We start from the raw sequence: 15514 nt of genomic DNA on the forward strand, positions 1-15514 counted from the left end.
GTTTTATTCGGCTCTGCCGCGCCACGGATCAGGGCGCGCCAGTGCCGCACCAAGATCGGTGGCGCGGCAGGCCCTGTCCCGTCAGCGGTCAGCGATTTCAGTTGCCGCCACGTCAGCCCTTTGTCGCGCCACCATGCATGACGCGGCACAGGCATTTGGCCGCGCCAGGGCAATAGGCGCGGCCAAAAGTGTTGGTTTTAAAAAAACCCGACCGTGTTAGATTTAAAATTAGTTTCCAAAAAATGTTAAAATTAAAAAAAAAGCGGTTGCCCTCATCAGCACAATATCCATGCATAAGCACAAGCACGTACATAATACACCATCGCTAGAACTGAGGAACTAAATGTAACTTGAATTGCTATCAAAAACACTAATTTTATAGAGTAGTATAGACATTTGATATTTTTATACATAAAAGGGACTACAATCCTGCGTGTCCGAAATAGAATAAAACGTAAGGCCCAATAAAATTAAAAGGACGTAAATGGCCCATAAGAGCTTATAGAATCGAAGCCCACAAACTGAGCGTGACGAACCAGAATACTAGATGAAGCAAATGACGAAATGGGTTACACTTCACCCGTATAGGTTGTTAGCCATACGAGTATGAAGTATTAGTGTATGTTTAGTAAAGCTGTTGTGATCAAAATTAGCCAAGGTTATGATACACTTTTTATAACTTCTTCTAGCCATGTTTGTTTCCACCACACCCATAATATCTTTTTACACCTAAAAGACTCAAATATCATCGTCTACTTGATGATGCCAAGTCTCGATCCCTACTCACTTGTCCACGTCTACGTTGATACGAATCATCCTTCACTCCGAAGCTCATGAGTCCACGGTCCTATCGATTGCGATACGAAGATTAGATCCAAGTGTGTCAACGTCAATATGAAGTCTTCAGAGCTCATGTCCGTTCACATGTTCGGATTAACGAGGTTTCAGTTCAAGATTGATGATCAGATCACAGAGCCAACGCCCTGGAGGAAGGGGCGCACGTGGGGAAGTGGGTTGCTAGAGGCACCGCTCGCCTCGCCGCCATGGGCCACCGGACCGGACGTGATGTCGCTGAGCACGAGCAGAGCAGCTAGCCGCCTGTTGCGCCGAGAACTCGGTAACACCGCTTGGCTCGCTGTGCTGACCATCCGATGCGACGTCGTCGCCGAGCACAAGCCGAAGCAGCGACGCCGAGAGATGTCCGTCGTGCGGGTGAATGGATAAGGTCTGCGAGCGTCAATGACTCCGCTTGCTTATTTGCTTTCTATATAGATTTGTAAACCCTACTTAGGCCCCGTTCACTGTCTGAAACTTGGCTGAAAGTGACTGAAAAACACTGTTCCGGCTGAATTATTGTGAGAGAAAAACACTGTTCCGGCTGAAAAAAAAAGCCGAACAAGCCATTTTTAAGACAAGCGAACGGGGCCTTAACCTAAACCTGAATCAGCCCACCAAGAAATGGTCCATATAAAAATGAAGTGGCAGCAATTTGATTTGTTTTTTAACAAGTCCTGGGAATCGTTGGTGTATATGAGTTTTTTTTCTCTCAATAAATTTTAGCGATCTTTCAAAAACCATTTTTTGGAACTATTTTTAAGGAATGGTTGGAGATCCTCACAATAGTAAAAGATGTTGTAATTGTGTTTCTATAATCAATTTGATCCCTAGGCCTATTCGAGAACGCCTAGAATGTTGTTTAAAATTTACAGAAGTTTGTTCAGATTTAGAAAAAAGTAAAGATTGTGTGTAAAGATCTTAATCTTATCCTGATGTAATGTATGAACAGTACCCTAGTTTATACTAAAACGTAGGAACTGAATTATATCTTTTCCTTTCCTCCACCTTGTATAACTTCTGAGAAAAAACTTTTTTCCTGAACGCTCTACCTAACAAGACTATATATATGATATATGCTAATTCTTTATGTATATATAACTAGCAAGATGGTTCACATAAATATAGGGAAACCCGAATGGAGCAGAGCGCGCATAGCTTGTATTATCTTCTTTTCTGTTTCAAACTATAAAATATTTTAGCTTTTTTTAGATATATAGGTTTTTGATGCACTTAGATATACACTATATCTAGATATATAAATAATTAGTCGCGAGATGGGACGGACAAGTACCTAGCGACGCGGTGATTATTATGAGTAACAACGTGATTCACGCACGAGCAGCTTGCACTTGATTTCTTATATGTACCCATTTGACACAGACTAGCAGCATCTAGCAACTTTGATGACATGGATGTGAAGGCTCCTCCGGCCAGCTGTTAAAACCTTGCGCTGATTGGTTTGTTAGCACAATGTTTTAGTTGGTTAGATTGGTTTTTGACTTAGCAGGATAATTTATATAGTATAGATATATAATGTATGTGTTGCTTGTCCCAAAAAAAATTATGTGTTGCTAAAAAAAGATACATAATGTATGATTATTCCGTGACTTAGGATATAGAATATATAATGTATGATTATTCTTCAGTACAAATTAATTAAAAACTAGTACATATGTAGATTGCATTGCATAATACTCCGTAGGAGGATAGGACTGATCGGATACACACATATATACAAAATATATAAGATGAATATACATATATGTATATACTTTATTCATTTCTTTATGGTCGAGCTTACATACATACATACATATAATAATAATAATAATAATAATAATAATAATATAAATATAAAGTCTTACAATGGGTCGGATGGCGTACGTACGTGTTCATCGTCTATATCTATATATAAATATAAATATAAATATAAATATAAAATAAAATAATAAGTGGGCGCGCGAGAGTATACTCCATTACATACAAATACAACATATATGCATGCGTGGTACGTCTAATAATTTATATATCCGTTGGGCGAAGCAGAAAATCAACGATGTTCCAAGCATCGAGCATACCGTTGACGTTACTATTCTTTTTCACTTTGTCAGCAAGACTCTGATATCGACCTTTAGTAACACCCCAGTGTTTGGTTCGGTCCCACAGAATGAGGAGCGTTGAGAGCGATCCCCAGTCGACAACATACTTTGCCTTGTCCTCAGATATGAAGGTCTCCTTCTCCCAGTTCTTGCCCGAGAATGTGTCGCGGAACACTTTGAACCGCATGGCTTCACAAAACATGACCACACACCTAACCAGCCCGTCTTTGAGTTGGGGTTTGTTTTGTGGCAGAGAGTCGTACCTTGCAAGTCCCTTGGTGGCATGTATGGCCGATTGTTTTCCTAAAGGAACCATCCAAAGATTCTTGTGACCTCCGTCAATCATTTCTCTATAATTCTCTTTAATCGGTAGCTCGATGGCTCCCACGGGTAAACCTCGGAATCCGCCCCTAAACTTGTACCAATGGTTAGTGGCATTACTGAAGCCAATAAGATAGAGATCATCAATAGCTATGGCTAGTGTCACCTTGTCTTCTTTTGCAACGCCCTCAATGTGGATGTAGATCCACCCAGGCGGCTCGCCATGGAAATCGCGACGTTGTTGCCCGAGGACAAATCTTCCAATCACATTTGTGGGGTTATATTTTGGCGTGCTCGGGCGCTGCAGCAGCTCTTTTAGCTTGCTGTACACATGCTGGTAATTTTTGAGTTTTAAGGTTAAAATAGATATGGTGGATAGGTGGAGCTGCTAAAGCCAAGCTAAGGGTGCAAAAGCAGGCCACTAAAAATATGAAAACCTTGCGCTGCGGCATGGTTAGCTTAGTTGGGATTGGCGGATCCAGGAGTAGGTGTGGGACATGTGCCCGTCCCGGCCGGCGATGAGGGCAGACAGGCAGGCATGCAGGTGCGCAACAGGTTGCTTGAATAATTCCTTTGCCTCCCCTTATTATGAGATATATATATATATATTATATATATATATATATATATATATATATATATATATATATATATATATATATATATATATATATATATATATATATATATATAGAACTACTATCCTATAGCTGGCTACAAAATAACTTATTCTGTAGCCACTTTGAGTTACGATAATTACTATGTTAATTTACGAGATTATAGTAACTCCTTACAAAGTAGTTTACTATAACGTTATGGTAATATCCCCATATGTTATAGTAACCCAACTATCATAAATATGTATTGACATTATGGTAAATTAGTATATAAAATTATAGTAAATGGAGGTGGCTACAGAATAACTTATTTTGTAGCCGGCTACTGAATAGCCTCTCCCTATATATATATATATATATATATATATATAATATATATATATATATATATATATATATATAGAACTACTATCCTGTAGCTGGCTACAGAATAACTTATTCTGTAGCCACTTTTTGAGTTACGATAATTACTATGTTATTTTACGAGATTATAGTAACTCCTTACTAAGTGGTTTAATATAACGTTATGGTAAATATCCCCATGTGTTATAGTAACCCAACTATCGTAAATATGTATTAACATTATCGTAAATTAGTGTATAAAATTATGGTAAATGGAGGTGGCTACAGAATAACTTATTTTGTAGCCGGCTACTGAATAGCCTCTCCCTATATATATATATATATATATATATATATATATATATATATATATATATATATATATATATATATATATATATATATATATATATATATATATATATATATATACCGCCGCTTGCACAACAGGTTGCATATATGCCGATCGACACACCATATGCATGATCGAGCATGAATGCATGATTCATATATGCCGGCGGCCCGGCCGCATGCATATGGGATGCATGATCCATGAATTGAGGGCCGGATGGATCGCAGGAGGAAACGCATGCGCAGCGCGCAGATCTATCATCTCATCTCAACGGTGGGATGCATGCATATCGGACGACTCTGTCTCTAGCTATCCTTTGGTTGCCAAGCGACCAACGACTGCGCATCGATCTGTATGCCGCGCCGCCCGGCTGCACTGCATCTGTATGCCTCCATCTCCCTCGTATGCTATACGCATCTTCATTCTCCAGCCGCCACACCTAGCCCCTCACCTCTCCGATACGATCCAATCCACTGGACTTGGAGATCTATCGATGGAGCAGTTACCTGACGACATGCTGGCCAATGTCCTGGGCCGCCTCCCTCCCAGCAGCCTAGCGGCGTCACGTTGTGTCCGCAAGCACTGGTGCTCCATCATCGACGCCCGACGCCTCCTGCTCACTGACCTCCTCCCTCTTCGCGTCGAGGCTTTCTTCTGCAACAGCTACTTCATATTCAATCGCACGTTCCTCTTCGCACGCCCCACGGCGGCGCGCCGAATCCCCGGCGGCCACCTTGACTTCTTCGACGACGATGACGTCTCTCCGATAGCCATGGATCACTGCAATGGTCTCCTCTTGCATTACGAGATGGTGGTTAACCCTGCCACACGACAATGGGCCACCTGGCCTCCCGTACCACAACACCTGAATGACTTGTCTCCGTCGTATAGCCGCCACTGCTTTGCCCTTGTATACGATCCCATGGTGTCGCCTAATCACTATGAGGTGTTTCTTATCACCTTACCTGGTTCTGGTTATGTTTACAACCACAACGATGGTAGCAGCAGTCGCATCTTCGAAGACGACGACTTTCAGCAAGAATGGCCGCCATCGTCATACACTGTGTATGTCTTCTCCTCCTCCACCAAAGAATGGAGGTGGGAGGAGAGGTCCTTTGTTCGCCGCCAAGGAGGGGAGGCTGTTGGGACCATCGCCGATATGCACATCGACGAATCCAGCAGTAAACACAAGACCGTCTATTTCCGGAGATCACTTTATGTGCATTGTCCAAATGATTCCATCATGAGGTATATATGTATGTTAATTATGTTATGTCAATTACCCTGCAGGTCCCTAATCCATGCATGCATGCCTTCAATTAATTAATTCAATGACGTTGCATGATCTACTGTCTCATCTTTAATTAATTGATTTTCAGACTATCTTTGTCCGATGACAAGTACCAAATGATTAACCACCGCCAGCAGCAGGGAGCAAAACTAAAACTAGTTGTCATTGCGATGCTTCTTCTTATTTAGGAAAATCAGAGAAAGGGGTATACTATGCGATCCTTGATTTGGATGGCCCCCAATTTCAAGTTTGGTTGCTCACTGAATTTTCTGGTCAGAGTCAGACAGAGTGGGTGCTCAAGTGTAACGTCAGCCTTCAAGCAACGCTGAATTTCGCCCGTCATATTGATGCTGAATACGGCGTCGACGGACCATGGATCCTTAACTATGAGGAGAAGGAAGCACAACCTACTGCACAAGAGGAGGAGTTTGCTGAATGGGACTTTGATAATGCTGTTACCGTCCTTGAAACCGAGACCAATGACAAGACGGGTTCAATAGATTTCCTTGGTTTTCATCCTTACAAAGACATTTCCTTCCTTTTCATATCAAATAGGGTAATATCTTATCATTTGAACAACTCAAAGGTTCAAGATTTAGGCACCATAAATATACCTCAAATGGAAGACGCATTCCCATACACACCATGCTGGATGGGGGAGTTATCTGAAAAGAATAAAGCATAGCCTAATATCAAAGGCAGGTTCAGTTTGGCATCAATTATTATTGTTTATTTTGGAGCAGACTATATATATCTTTCTACTTTATTAGTAGCTTATTAGCCCATATAAATGTAACAATTGATTCCTCCCCACTTGTTCGGGTCTCCAACTCTGGTTTTATCATTATATATAGATCTTCACATCATGTTTTTTTTTTGTGGTGATATGATAATATGCGCGATGTCCTCTTTCAACAGATGAAAAGATAGTCACCAAAGATAACTAACACAGATTTTTCTTTCTTCAAAAAAACTCTAGATAAATTGAGTAAGATTCCCTAACATCATACCATTAGAGTCGAAACTCAAAAGCAGCACTGAGTAGTTGTAGGTGAAATAGTCACAGCACAAGACAGCAAACAAGATTTCCAATAACACGACACATTACTTCCTAATGAGTGTGTTCCAGTAACATGACGCATTTCTTCCTAATGATTGTGTTCAGTAACACGATGCATTTCTTGCTAATGAGCGTGGCAAGAATGAGCACTCCGATTGGTAATGGAAATTAGACCAACAAAATAATAGTAGGAGAGTCTTTTCTTTAGCAACTAGATGAGGTGAAAATTTTCTTTCAGCAATGTGTGAGCACATCATGTGCACATTATAAATCAAAAAAGAAGTGCAGGCCGTGCAAATTGTCCCTTTGCAAAAAAGTGCAGAAAATGTGTAGATTTTCTCTTTTTTCTCACAATATTGTTACTGAACCAAATGAATTTTCTACCACCAGGACAGAAACAAGCTGTACTCCCAGTTGAGAAACCCCTTCAGTCCCGGTTTCCCAACCGGGAGCACGAATCCGGGACTAAAGGGCACATCTTTTAGTCCCGGTTTTTCGCTCAGGACTAAAGGTCCACCTTTAGTCCTGATTGATAATACCAACCGGTGCTAAAGAGGCCTCCCGATCTGGCCACATGGGCCGGCCCTTTAGTCCCGGTTGGTATTACCAACCGGGACTAAAGGTTTTCTTTTTTTCTTTTCTTTTTTGTTTCTATTTTCAATTGATGATTCGTTTTGGTTTTCGAATAGGTTTTCGAATACGCATTCTACGCTGCTAATAATATACGTATTCTACACGCTTATAATATTCGCACATTTTATACAAACTAAAGTATGAAACTAACGTATATATTACATGCATATACATATATTGTACGCTATTTTATGTACATATAATATGTATATATATATATATATATATATATATATATATATATAAAGCTTGCATTGTATATTCTATCGTATCCTTGGGATAACAAATTCACTCCATCTGGTTTGGCTTTTATGTTTCGTTCATGTCATTGTAGAACTCGTCGGCGGGATTTAAGACCTGGTCATTAAGAAATCCTGCTATGGTCTCTTGAATTGCTTTCGGTTGGTCACGTCGTATGACTTTTTCCTTCAACCATAAGTATTAATATATATGTTGGTCACGTGATTACTTATATATATGAGCAATAAAAGAAATTATGAATATATGAATATATTTATATAACATACTTTGAGGATCTCTTCAGGAGTTCTTTTTGAGTACGCTATGATGAACTCGCAAACATAATATCCGCAGTAGTTGGTCCCCTGTTCTTGCCTCAGAACCCACTCTTACGAGAAAAAAGATCTGGTGAATTAAAAGCATGCATGGTGTTAATTGAATTATATATATATATAAATGTAGCTACTATTTACTTTGTGCGATTAATCCAGTGGCGCTTTGCAATGTTTCATGTGGTGTTTCTCAATGAAACTTTTCCAAACACTGCGCCCAATAAAATAAAAAATTAATTTGGCCTTTAATAATTGTTGCAGTTAAGAGATTGGGGTATATATAGTTGCTTGAGAGACTAAATTATCCTTGGATAATATCTATCATGTCTTGGTACTCTGTTTGCTCTTTTCTTAACGAGTCTAAGATGATCAATCGACTATTGGCCATATCGATGACCATCAATATCCAGTGATTGCTGCATATATTTTTATACACAAATATGATCGATATTAACTAGAGTCAACATATATATATGGGAGATAGCTTAGCTAGTAAGCAATAATTGAACAAATATCTATATGATCGACATTAATTATTTAACACTCACTTGAAGTTATAGGGGAAGAGTATGTCCTTGTTTTGTTGGTTCACTAAGAACCTCATGAGATTTTTCTCGAGTTCAGCTTTCCATTCAGGCGGGGGATTAGAGTGTTTGAATACGATATTTGGATCAACGAAACCAACATCATTATCCTTTCTCTTTCTGAGTTCTATCATCTCATATCTGCATATATAAAAATATAGTGTGAGGATATATAATTTATATATATATATATACATATAGCTTTATATATATACACTTAATAGTAGAAAATAATCACACTTACAGACAATAGCAGCTAATGACACTTTTGTCGAGAGAGTCCAGGTGGCATAGTTGGTGTAATTTTAAAAACTCGACATATATAACGTCATCGCCACGGAAGTAATGCTGGTTTCTAACTCTGACAGAAACAAAGGTCGTCTCTCTCCGTTCACACGCTACCATGTACCACTTGTTTAGCAGGTACATTTGCGTACCCAGTTCACCTAAGGCCTCATGGTTGTATAGACTCTTTCCATGTTTAAATTTTTTCCAATGATCCACTTTCGGAGCAGATGGTCCTTCAGCGAGCACTTGGGCAAGGTCCAAACCAGTATCTTCATAACACCGAACCAGGTCCTCAAAATCGACGTCCAGTAAGTCTAAGTTTGAACCATATTCATTACGAATGATAAGAGGGGGGACTGATTGTTGCGATTGTTGTCTGAGTTGTGCAACATCTTTCCCTGCTCTAGTCTTTTTCTACGCCGCCTCAAATGACTTGGTGAGAGAGCGGTCGTAGTCTGATTTTAGCAGGGTCTTTTGAGATTCCCGCTTTTTCTGGTCCACCTTCATTCTTAGAAGATCTAGAGGTAGGTAGAAGTACGGTTTCTCTGAGTTCTCCCTCGCCTCTCGTTGCTTTCTTACTTTTTTAAAGAAACTGTTCACATCTTTTTGTACTGCAGCATTTAATTCCTTTTTACTTTTCTCGTAAGATAGTTTTTGGGGAATAACTGGATTAGAGTAGGCTTTCTTCTTTGCCGGCTGGTGGGCCAACAGCTTCGTTTGCGGGGCGGACCTCTTAGGAGCTGGCTGCTTCTTGGTCATCAAGGGAGGCGGGGCAGCCATTGGAGACCTCCTTAGAGGTATTGGAGACCTCCTTGGAGGTGGCGACGGTGGCGGCGTTGCATAATCATTATCCGGAGCACTATGATGATCTAAAGATTGAATAATTGGACTTAGGTTGATGGAGGCCCTGCTGTATGAGTACAAAAAAGAATAATTAGGTATAAGAAATTGTTATTATTAATCATGCATGTCAATAGAAAATTAATGAAAAAATTATTTCGTTCACTTTTGTTCGCACCTATTGTCTGGCAGTTGAGGAAGCGGCGGTGGACTAGAGACCCCGGGAATAATGATGTAGCGCTTGCGCCATAGTATGAATGTCTTCTCTGTTTCTCCTAGAGTCTTCTCTCCATCACCTCCTGGAATGTCAAGAGCTAGATCACTAAAACCTTTGTTAACTCTATCCGCTGAGACGCTAACATATCTAGGTGGTATTATTACCCTATGGATTCTTGGTATCTTGGTAGGATCTGGAGGAGAAAAAACATCGAGAGCCACCATGATTGTGGCATTCCCTTTTGGAATATGTAGCTCACATAATGTAAACAGTGCAGTGATGTCATCCATAGGGAAAAGTAGCATTGCGTCATCTTGATTTGGCAACTCCGTGGAAGCGTAGCTACTTTTCAACTGATCAGAGGGACTAATATTAATGTTGATTCCTGGATCTAATGCCTGCCTTTAGGCACTCATTGCTATTTGCACTTGCTTTATGATTTCCTCCTGCATTCTAGCTTGCATGTCTTTTTCGCGCTCCTGTGCTTGAAGCAACGCCTCCCGTGACTCACGAATATATTCCTCCAACCTGATGATCTGTGCTGCCTCCTTATCCTTCCTTCTCCACCGGCTTCTGTAGGTATCTTTGTTGTTAGGGAAACCATGCTCCTAAGAAATGTTCTGTCCTAAACCTCTCGTTCGGTCACTGTGTTCAACAGGCTCAATGGCATACGTCAGTTCATCCTTCTCTCTATTGGGCTTGAACGCACCAATAGCTTTAGCTTGTAGAGCATAAGAAAATCTTTGTGTTGCTCTTTCGAGTTTTGGGCCATGAACCAGCTTTCCGGTCTCTAGGTCCAGTCTTTTCCCATGAGCGAAAAACCAATTCTTCGCGCGTTTGGGCCAATTGAGTGATTCTGGTGTGATACCCTTGGCAAGAATGTTCGCTTCCTTTTTTTTCCACTTGGGAATGGCAGTCGCGTAGCCACCTGATCCCATGCCATGTGGTATACCTTCTGTCGAGCATTCTCTTGGTTCCTTCTCACTCATTCCTCACCCTCTTCCGATGTCTTGTATTGTACAAAATTATTCCAGTATGGCCTCAACTTCGCGAGCGGGCCCCTAGTATTGAAATTGGGTGTTAGGTTCTTCTTGATGTATTTCGTGTATAAGGATTTCTTCCAAGTCTGAAATTTTGTGACCATCTTCTTCATAGCCCACTTTCAAACTAGATCCTTCAATTCATCATCATTGATATCATCATAATCATCCGCTTGCAACGTGAAATGTTGAAAGATATCATCCCAAATTAAATTCTTATCAAGATCAGAGATAAAACTAACATGAGGCTCGTTGATCTTTTGCTTCCATTCATGGGCACTGATCGGAAGTCTGTCCCTTACAAGGTACCCACAGTGTTGCACAAATTTTCTTGCATGTGGACCAAGTGGTTCGCCTGTCTCGATATTGAATTCCGATATTATGTAGCGCCCCTCTAATGGCTTTTTCGGGCCTCAAATATTTTTGCTTGTCGCCGTTGTGGTCGTCGATCCAGAGGGCTACGTATAAAAAAAGAATAAATAAATATCATGTGTACACATAATAGATGATAGATATTCAAATATATATATATAATATTCAAATATATATATAAATATATATACCTCACCAGTATTTTTTTGCACAATATTTTCTTGCTTATTTTCAAGAGCCAGGTATTGACTTCTGTCATCTACATCCTGCTGGTTACCATCAGCAAATTGAGTGCCGGTGTTGATAATATCCATCATTTCTTCATCCATGTTGTCTCTTGGTGCAGCCATCTAGCTTTTACACCACTAGATATATCTATAAAAAAATAAAAACCATATATCTATAAAATGGATCGAGTCATGTGTTTAAAATTAATTACATAACTACACTCAAAATTCAAGTCTCCAAAGCATAACTTTGATTTCTTATTTTCTAGAACTATTTATTGGCAAGTGATATATATAACAAATTTATATATATAACAATATAAATTTAAAACTCTTAATATGTATAACAAATATATATATATATATATATATATAACAATACAAATTTATAGCTCTCTAATATGTATGTATAACAAATTTATATATATAATAATATAAATTTATAACTCTAATATATATGTATAACAAATTTAGCTATATAACAATATAAATTTATAACTCTCTAATATAGATGTATAACAAATTTATATATATAAATATACAAATTTATAACTCTCTAATATATATATATATAACAATACAAATTTATAACTCTCTAATATATATATATATATATATAACAAATTTATATATATCAATACACAGTACGGGCCGACGGCGTTGGTGGCGCGCGGGGCGGCCGACGTTGGGGCGGCTGACCGGTCGTCGCAGAGGAGGTGCACGGGGTTCTGCGGCGGCGGGAGCCGCGCGGCGTCGAAGAGGTGGCCACGGGCGACAGTGACGAGGGCAGTGGCAGCGGCAGTGGCGATGGGCGACGAAGACGAAGAGTGAGGAGGAAGAAGAAATGACCACCTTATATAGGAGAGGGACCTTTAGTCCTGGCTCCTATAAACGCCCGGAACTAAAAGACCTTTAGTCCCGGCTGGTATTACGAGCCAGGACTAAAGGTGTATTTTGGCAGGCCGCAAAAAATGCAACCCACCTTTAGTCCCGGGTGGTAGATCTACCTAGGACTAAAGTTGGGCTGCAGTTTCACTTACCGCCCGTTTCAAGCTCCATTTGTTTTTTATATATTTCTTTCTATAAAATGTTAAAGTCTTGTTAATTGCACAGTAAATTAAATACAAGGCATAAAATTGTTTTAAAAGAATATGGATTTACTTTTGCTTTATTGCACACAGAAAAATTGTGTGACCTAAAGTTTTTTGTTTTTTCTTATAAATATTGAAACATAATGTCATTAATAATTACTATTTCATTAATGCAAAAATGTAGTGTTTAATTTAAATCATTAAAACTTTTGTTTTCGATTGGAAATTTGTTTTCACATCATTTTAACGTAAATCTTTTCATTTTTTTCATCACTCATTGTCCAAAAGCGACACGGAAATTTCACCATCAAACACAAATTTAATATGAACATAGGAAAAAAGGAAACACATAATAAACATATCTGAATTCACAATTATTACATAATACCTCTAATACACACTATTAAACGTCACTATATATATCAAGCAGGCATAGTAGTAAACTTCTTAACGTATATCCCTTGGTTATGATCGCGTCGTAACCGTGGTGTGTCCTCATCATTTAACTGGATGCTTAGGTCTTTATTCACTGTGAAAGATGGAATTCGGTCATCCTTTTCATAATTTTCTGATAGGTTTGACTTGTCTTTAATTCCGACGATGTTTCTTTTCCCTGAAAGAACTATGTGGCGCTTTGGCTCATTGATTGGGTCGTTGTTGTTTTTCCCTCTCTTCGGTTTTATAGACATGTCCTTGACATAGAACATCTGATTCACATCCTTAGCAAGGACGAACGGTTTGTCTTTATACCCAATATTGTTGAGGTCCATGGTTGTCATTCCATACTGGTTGTCGACTGCTACCCCGCCTCCATTCGCCTTTACCCATTGGCACTTGAACAAAGGTACCTTAAAAGTAGGTGCATAGTTTAGTTTCCATATTTCCTCTATGCGGCCATAATATGTTTGCTTATTTTCATTAGGGTCGGTGGCATCTATGCGGACACCACTATTTTGGTTGGTGCTCCTTTTATCTTGGGCTACTGTGTAAAATATATTCTCATTTATCTCGTACCCTTTGTATATGAGGATATGCCACGATGGCTGCCTAGCCAACAAATACAGTTACTCATCAATACTCTCATCACCCTAACATTCTTTTCGCAACTAGTCGCTGAAAGTTTTTATGTGCTGACGCGTAATCCAAGCTTCAGACTTCTCTAGAAACTCGGATCGGAGCAACTCTTTATCTGTCTCAATATACGGATCCACCAAGGAGGAGTTTTGCAGAACTGTGTAGTGTGCTTTATTAAAATAATTGTCCTATGTACCAATATATGGTTTCTTCCCTAATGTCCCCTTTCCACTTAGTCTCCTCTCGTGTCACGATTCAGGAATACTAATCGGGTCAAGGTCGGGAATAAAGTCAACACAAAACTCAATGACCTCCTCTGTTCTATAGCCCTTGGCGATGCTTCCTTCTGGCCAAGCACGATTGTGAACATATTTCTTTAGGACTCCCATGAACCTCTCAAAGGGGAACATGTTGTGTAGAAACATAGGACTGAGAATGCTAATCTCCTTGACCAGGTGAACTAGGAGGTGTGTCATGATATTAAAGAAGGAAGGAGGGAATACCAACTCAAAGCTGGCAAGACATTGAACCATATCATTCTATAGTTTAGCTAGATCCATTGGATCGATTGTCTTCTGAGAAATTGCATTAAGGAATGCACATAGCTTCACGGTGGCTAGACGTACATTTGGAGGTAAAATTTCTCTTAATGCAACTAGAAGCAATTGCGTCATGTGCACATGGTAGTCATGGGACTTTAAGTTTAGTAATTTTTTCTCTGGCACATTTATTATACCCTTTATATTCGAGGAGAATCCAGATGGTACCTTGATGCTTGCTAGGCATTCAAACATGCTTTCCTTCTCTTCTTTGCTAAGAGTGTAGCTGGCAGAACTTAAATAATGGTGTCCATCATCTGTCTTCTTTAGATGTAGGTTGTCTCTTTCTTTCAAACACCACAGGTCTTGTCATGCTTCAAGTGTGTCCTTAGGCTTCCCATACACACCCATGAAGCCTAGCAGGTTCACACAAAGATTCTTCGTTAGGTGCATCAAGTTGATCGTGATACGGACCTCTAGGACTTGCTAATAGGGTAGCTCCCAAAATATGGACTTCTTCCACATGGGTGCGTGACCGTCGGCATCGTTCAGAACAGGTTCGCTGCCATGTGCCTTTCCAAATACTACTTTCACATCCTTGACCATATTGAGTACATCCTCACCAGTTCGGTTATCCGGCTTAGTCTGGTGGTCTGCCTTACCTTTAAAATGCTTGCCTTTCTTTCTTAGGGGGTGATTCGCAGGAAGAAATCGACGATGGCCAAGGTACACGACCATTTGACATTTTTTCAAGAATATACCTTTAATGTCATCGAAACAGTGCGTGCATGCATTATATCCCTTGTTTGATTATCCTAAAAGATTACTTAGAGCGGGCCAATCATTGATTGTTACGAACAACAATGCTCGTAGGTCAAAGTACTCCTGTTTGTGCTCATCCCACATACATACACCTGGTCTATTTCACAAAAGTAGAAGTTCTTCAACTAGTGGCCTCAGGTACACATCGATGTCATTGCCAGGTTGCCTTAGGCCTTGGATGAGCACTAGCATCATAATAAACTTACGCTTCATGCATAACCAGGGAGGAAGGTTGTAGATACATAGAGTAACAGGTCAAGTGCTATGACTACTGCTCTGCTCCCCAAAAGGATTCA

General features: G+C 39.7%; 1 protein-coding gene and 1 pseudogene across 1 annotated transcript; one reads left to right on the top strand and one right to left on the bottom strand.

Moving 5' to 3' along the window:
- Positions 1-2859: 2859 nt before the first annotated feature.
- LOC136455451 (60 kDa jasmonate-induced protein-like) lies at positions 2860-3709 on the bottom strand (annotated as a pseudogene).
- Positions 3710-5011: 1302 nt separating this feature from the next.
- LOC136455452 (uncharacterized) lies at positions 5012-6544 on the top strand. The gene is made up of 3 exons (XM_066455472.1): positions 5012-5816; positions 5948-6017; positions 6137-6544. The coding sequence occupies exons 1-3, from the start codon at positions 5062-5064 to the stop codon at positions 6542-6544; spliced, it is 1233 nt and encodes a 410-aa protein (XP_066311569.1). The 5' UTR covers positions 5012-5061.
- The last annotated feature ends 8970 nt before the right edge of the window (positions 6545-15514 follow it).

This window comes from Miscanthus floridulus, chromosome 5 (assembly GCF_019320115.1).
Source record: "Miscanthus floridulus cultivar M001 chromosome 5, ASM1932011v1, whole genome shotgun sequence".
In the NCBI taxonomy this organism is placed as follows: domain Eukaryota; kingdom Viridiplantae; phylum Streptophyta; class Magnoliopsida; order Poales; family Poaceae; genus Miscanthus; species Miscanthus floridulus.

What these genes read in the sequence shown, in the direction of transcription:
- LOC136455452 (XM_066455472.1), top strand. Translation starts at nt 5,062, where the DNA reads ATGGAGCAGTTACCTGACGACATGCTGGCCAATGTCCTGGGCCGCCTC. An exon ending in CCAAATGATTCCATCATGAG is followed by an intron (nt 5,817 to 5,947) that starts GTATATATGTAT and finishes ATTGATTTTCAG; the next exon opens with ACTATCTTTGTCCGATGACA. An exon ending in AGGGAGCAAAACTAAAACTA is followed by an intron (nt 6,018 to 6,136) that starts GTTGTCATTGCG and finishes TTTTCTGGTCAG; the next exon opens with AGTCAGACAGAGTGGGTGCT.